The sequence below is a fragment of the Rhinopithecus bieti genome, unplaced genomic scaffold (genome assembly GCF_001698545.2).
Source record: "Rhinopithecus bieti isolate Rb0 unplaced genomic scaffold, ASM169854v2 scaffold_33302, whole genome shotgun sequence".
NCBI classification, from domain to species: domain Eukaryota; kingdom Metazoa; phylum Chordata; class Mammalia; order Primates; family Cercopithecidae; genus Rhinopithecus; species Rhinopithecus bieti.
The window spans coordinates 1,232,203-1,237,401 of NW_016814366.1; the positions used below are offsets into that span (position 1 = coordinate 1,232,203).

The 5,199-nt window shown below is 35.8% G+C and overlaps 1 protein-coding gene across 1 annotated transcript in view; it reads left to right on the plus strand.

Moving 5' to 3' along the window:
- The first annotated feature begins 223 nt into the window (after positions 1-223).
- Positions 224-5,199, plus strand: part of MMP7 (matrix metallopeptidase 7) — an 11,269-nt gene continuing 6,293 nt past the window's right edge. The window contains exons 1-3 of the mRNA XM_017850086.1: positions 224-410; positions 3,014-3,240; positions 3,326-3,474. Of these exons, the coding sequence (XP_017705575.1) occupies positions 294-410; positions 3,014-3,240; positions 3,326-3,474 (493 nt within the window). The 5' untranslated portion in view covers positions 224-293. The remainder of the gene's footprint in view (positions 411-3,013; positions 3,241-3,325; positions 3,475-5,199) is intronic.

The following is a 5,199-nucleotide window of genomic DNA, read 5'->3' on the forward strand; positions in this document are numbered from 1 at the left end:
CTTTGGCAAACAAATGAGGTTTCTCATGGATTCAATTTATGCGGCAGACAGAAAAAAAATCCTTTGAAAGACAAATACATTGTGTGCTTCCTGCCAATAAGGATGTGATACTTCCTCGTTTTAGTTAATGAAAAATAACACATACTTTCAAAGTTCTGTAGACTCTAAAAAGAAAGAAAACACTCAAATGAGTCACCTATTTCCACATTCGAGGCTCAGAAGCTATATAAATTTCTGCAGTCACTAGCAGAAAACACCAAATCAACCATAGGTCCAAGAACAATTGTCTCTGTATGGCAGCTATGCGACTCACCGTGCTATGTGCTGTGTGCCTGCTGCCTGGCAGCCTGGCCCTGCCGCTGCCTCGGGAGGCAGGAGGCATGAGTGAGCTACAGTGGAAACAGGCTCAGGTATGTCACAGCCCACTTACTTGGGGTTCCATTCTTTTGCCATCTACATTAAGAAATGTGTTTTTCAATTATTTCCCTTCCCATGTTAGCATTGCAGTGGAATTTTCTTTGGGGTAGTTTTTCTGATTATAAAAGCAATATATGTTTTCATCAAGTAGCCATTAAAAGCAGGTTTCAGAGTCTGCTCTAATCAGGCTTGAGTTCCAACCCTCCACTCACTGTGTAGATAGACTCAGGAAGGTCATTAAACTTCTGTAAGTTTCAGGTTTCCAATTTGGAAGTTGGAGATAAGCCTGGTATCAACCAAATGAGGGTGTTGTAAAGCATTTAACGCAATACCTGAAACATTGTTTAAATTAAGTTCTTATTTTTATTTATTATAACGAGATTCTTTTTCTATAGCATACAGAATATTGCCTCTTAAGATACAATTTGTAAATATACTGTTTGTATATTTACAAAACTGTTTGTAATGGAGATATTTGAAGTCAGAAAACATGGATAGAAGTTACAACTCTCCAAGAAGTCAATGACGATAGACAAGGCATTAACTTTTGACTTTGTTTTCTCCTGTGTCCAGCAGAAAAAAATAATACTATGTGTTTTATACCACACGGGGTACTCTAGTAAGTAAATGAGGTGATAACAAAACCGACTAGCATGTATGTAACAATTGTAGATTATAAAGTACTTACATATACATTGTGACATTTAATCCTTAGTTCTATAAAAAGAGGAAACCAAGGTTAAATTGATTCATATACTTATTAGTGGTAGAGATAGAAATCAAGGACAAGTGCTTCTGGTTCAAAAATCATGTTCTTTCTAATATGCTTCTTAATAAGCAGTCTAATAAATATAAGCAGTCTACTCATTATTATTTGGTCAACTAATGGGATGATCACTCATAAGTATTATTTGTAAATTTAGGCTTTAAGCATAAGAAAAGTCAATTTTAATTCGCATTAAGTTAGACTTTTAAAAGTTCCAGTTATAATAAGTTAGATTGAACCACATGAAGTTACTAGTATTTAACTTTTAAAATCTCCAAAACAGCAATTTTATATGGTTCCACCTAATGAATTCTCCAGAAAGAGTACTTTGCATTTAGTTTCTTTACTTAGAGTGTAAGTTAGCAGAAACTTAGAGTTTCTTTACTCGGAGGGATGTTAGCTAGGTTTAACAAAAAACAGGAAAAGTCATCTCAACAAAGATTTACCACATCTCACATCCAGAGGGTGTCTTGGTAAAGTCTGTAGCTCTAGAAGGGATTAAATGGGTTATTTGTTTTTAAATAAAGGATCAGTTATCAATTGTCATGGATGAACATAAGTATTTGTTGTACTTAATGAGACAACTGTTGGCAACAGGAAAAAAAGTTACAATATTAATAAGATTTCTTACATAAATTGCATATTCCTGAGCTGTCCTAAGACAGGTAACCATTACCATCTACTCAAAATAAACTGCAAATTAGTGAGTCAGTGTTTAAATCATTTTAACAACAATACTATCAGGCATCATATAACCCTACACATGTTTCTAATGTATAGAAGTTAGAACACTTAAGTTCAAATACTGGCTCCTTCAGTTACTCACGAGGTGATCTTATGCAATTTATTTCACTTATCTGAGCTGTGTTTCTTCATATATAAAATAGGGATAACAATGCCATACTTGTTTCATAGGGTGGTTATGAGGTTTACATAAAATAAATACATGAGTGCCCGGCACTAGTAAGTGCTTAAAAATGTTCCTGTGAGGTTGCTATTGTTAGTTCCTTCACTTTTGTTGTTGTATTTGTGCTGCTGGATTCCTATTATCATATCCAGATACTGAGAACCTTTAGAGAAATTCCCAGGAACCCAACTTTGTGTGGAATAAACCTGGGAGACCTACTGTATACTACAATCTCCCAAAGTGGGTTTGACTAGAGATTTACCAGCAGAAAGAGGGGCTGGGAATGGAATGAGCAGAAAGAGGGAAAAGAGGGCCTAGGAGTCAGGAAAGTCAAGTCCAGTTCTGCTACTAATTTAAGGTGTGAACCTGGGCACATAAATCATTTAGTTGCTATAAGCTTTGGTTCCTTCACCGGATTATTAAATTGAACTACTTAATAATTTGCTAATATCTTTTCCCAGAGCTAAAATTTTAAGACCCTTTAACTTTTAGCTGGAACCACATCTCAGCTGGACCTTAGAGAGGGCTGGTTGACCTCAGATTTCCCCCACAGGGTCTACGATAACACTGAGAGAAGGTCCCAGTTGTACCCCTGAGGACAGACTGGTACATGCTTCCTGATTGCTCTTATACACATCTGGGCTTTATAAAGTGTATACTGTATTTCTGCCCAAAACATTTAAAGGGATTTTTTAAAAACTGAGGGATTCTTTTGCTCATGAAATGGCATGCCAGTGCTTCATTAGCAATATTAAATTTTCTCCTCACTAATGCACACTTATTTTACTCAGTGACTATGTAATTATTCTGTCTTCAGGTCATTATTTGAATCCACAGGAACCAAAGGCAAGAGATGTATAAGCTTCTAAGATAAAAGAAGATAATAAACAAGAACTATAGATTAATTACTCTCTTTTCAATAGGACTATCTCAAGAGATTTTATCTCTATGACTCAGAAACAAAAAATGCCAACAGTTTAGAATCCAAACTCAAGGAGATGGAAAAATTCTTTGGCCTCCCTATAACTGGAATGTTAAACTCCCACATCATAGAAATAATGCAGAAGCCCAGATGTGGAGTGCCAGATGTTGCAGAATACTCACTATTTCCAAATAGCCCAAAATGGACTTCCAAAGTAGTCACCTACAGGTTAGTTCTGCTCTGGCTCATTTTGGCAAAAACAATAAAGCCTGTTTCCTAAGAGGTCAAACATTGTTTTCTTGTTTGCTGCTAGGATCGTATCATATACTCGAGACTTACCGCATTTTACAGTGGATCGATTAGTGTCAAAGGCTTTAAACATGTGGGGCAAAGAGATCCCACTGCATTTCAGGAGAGTTGTATGGGGAACTGCTGACATCATGATTGGCTTTGCACGAGGAGGTAAGAAAGATTCCTATAGGCTAATCCTGTGTCCTGTTTTGTTTGTTCATGGTTTATATCAGTGCTCTTTTCTTATGAGGATGATTGGTAGGTAGATAGATAGATAGATAGATAGATAGATAGATAGATAGATAGATAGATTCAGCAATATTATTATAATGTTTATAATCTGGTAATATAGAGCCAGTCTTTATAGTAGCAGTTGGCAAACTAGGACCCACTGAGCCAAATCCAGCCTACCTTCTGTTTTTGTAAATAAAGTTTTACTGGAACACAGTCAGGATCCTTCATTTCCCTTTTATCTATGACTGTTTGGGGTCAGGCTGCAACTGTGACAGAGATGACAAAGCTTAAACACTTGTTATCTGATCCTTTACAGAAAAAGTTTGCCAATCCCTGTTTTGTAATGTGAATTATTATTTATATGTACAGTCAAGAACTGCTTAACAATAGGAATATATTCTGAGAAATGAGACCTTTGGCAATCTTGTCATTGTGCTAACATCATAGACTACACTTACACAAACCCAAGTGATACAGCCTACTATCCAACTAGGCTATACAGTATAGCCTATTGCTCCTTGGCTGTAAATCTATACAGCATGTTACTATACTGAATACGGTAGGCAACTATAACACAATGGCAAGTATTTGTGTGTCTAAACATATTCAAACATTGAAAAGGTAATGCACTGAGCTATGACATTATCACAGCTACTATATCACTAGGCTATAGGAATTTTTCAGCTCCATTATAGTCTTATAGGACCATTGTATATGTGGTCTGTTGACTGAAAGATCATTATGTAGAACATGACTATATGTTTACAATATATCGAGCTAACATCAATATTAAATCAACAGAGTTGTAGCTTCCAAAGTCCTCAAGAGGCCCCTGAGAAGTGGTATATAACCTGTTGCTAATGCCTTTCATGTGGCAAGGAAGTAGGAAATGGAAACTTTCATATTAAAGAACTTAAAAATATATAACCCAGCAGGGCGTGGTGGCTCATGCCTGTAATCCCAACACTTCGGGAGACCGAGGCAGGTGGATCATCTGTGGTCAGGAGTTCAAGACCAGCCTGGCCAATATGGTGAAACCTCGTCTCTACTAAAACAAAAATTAGCTGAGCATGGTGGCACATACCTGTAATTGCAGCTATTTGGGAGGCTGAAGCATGAGAATCGCTTGAACCCAGGAGACAGAGGTTGCAGTGAGCCAAGATCACACCACTGTATTCCAGCCTGGGCAACAGAGCAAGACTATGTCTCAAAAATATATACATATATATATAATACATATATATTGTATATATACAAACATATATGTGTGTATATATAAAATACATATATAGTATATATACAAATATATGTATATATAAAATATATACAAATATATGCAAATATGTATATATTTGTATATAAACCCTTTTTTAGTATATGGGTTATATATGTGTGTGTGTGTGTGTGTGTGTGTGTGTGTATAAAACACATATACATAAACTGTTCCTAATTGCTAGTGTTTCATGGTGCAACTTTAGAGAAAAATGTTGCCCATTTAGGTCTGTTCTATGTGGAACTGTCCAGCTACTGTAGCTGAAATTTGAACTTCAACCCACAATATTGAAAACGCTGAAGAAAATGCTATGGGAAAGCACTCATCATAGCACTACAAGTTTTTTTTTTTTTTTTTTTTTTTTTTTTTTTTTTTTTTTTTTTTTTTTT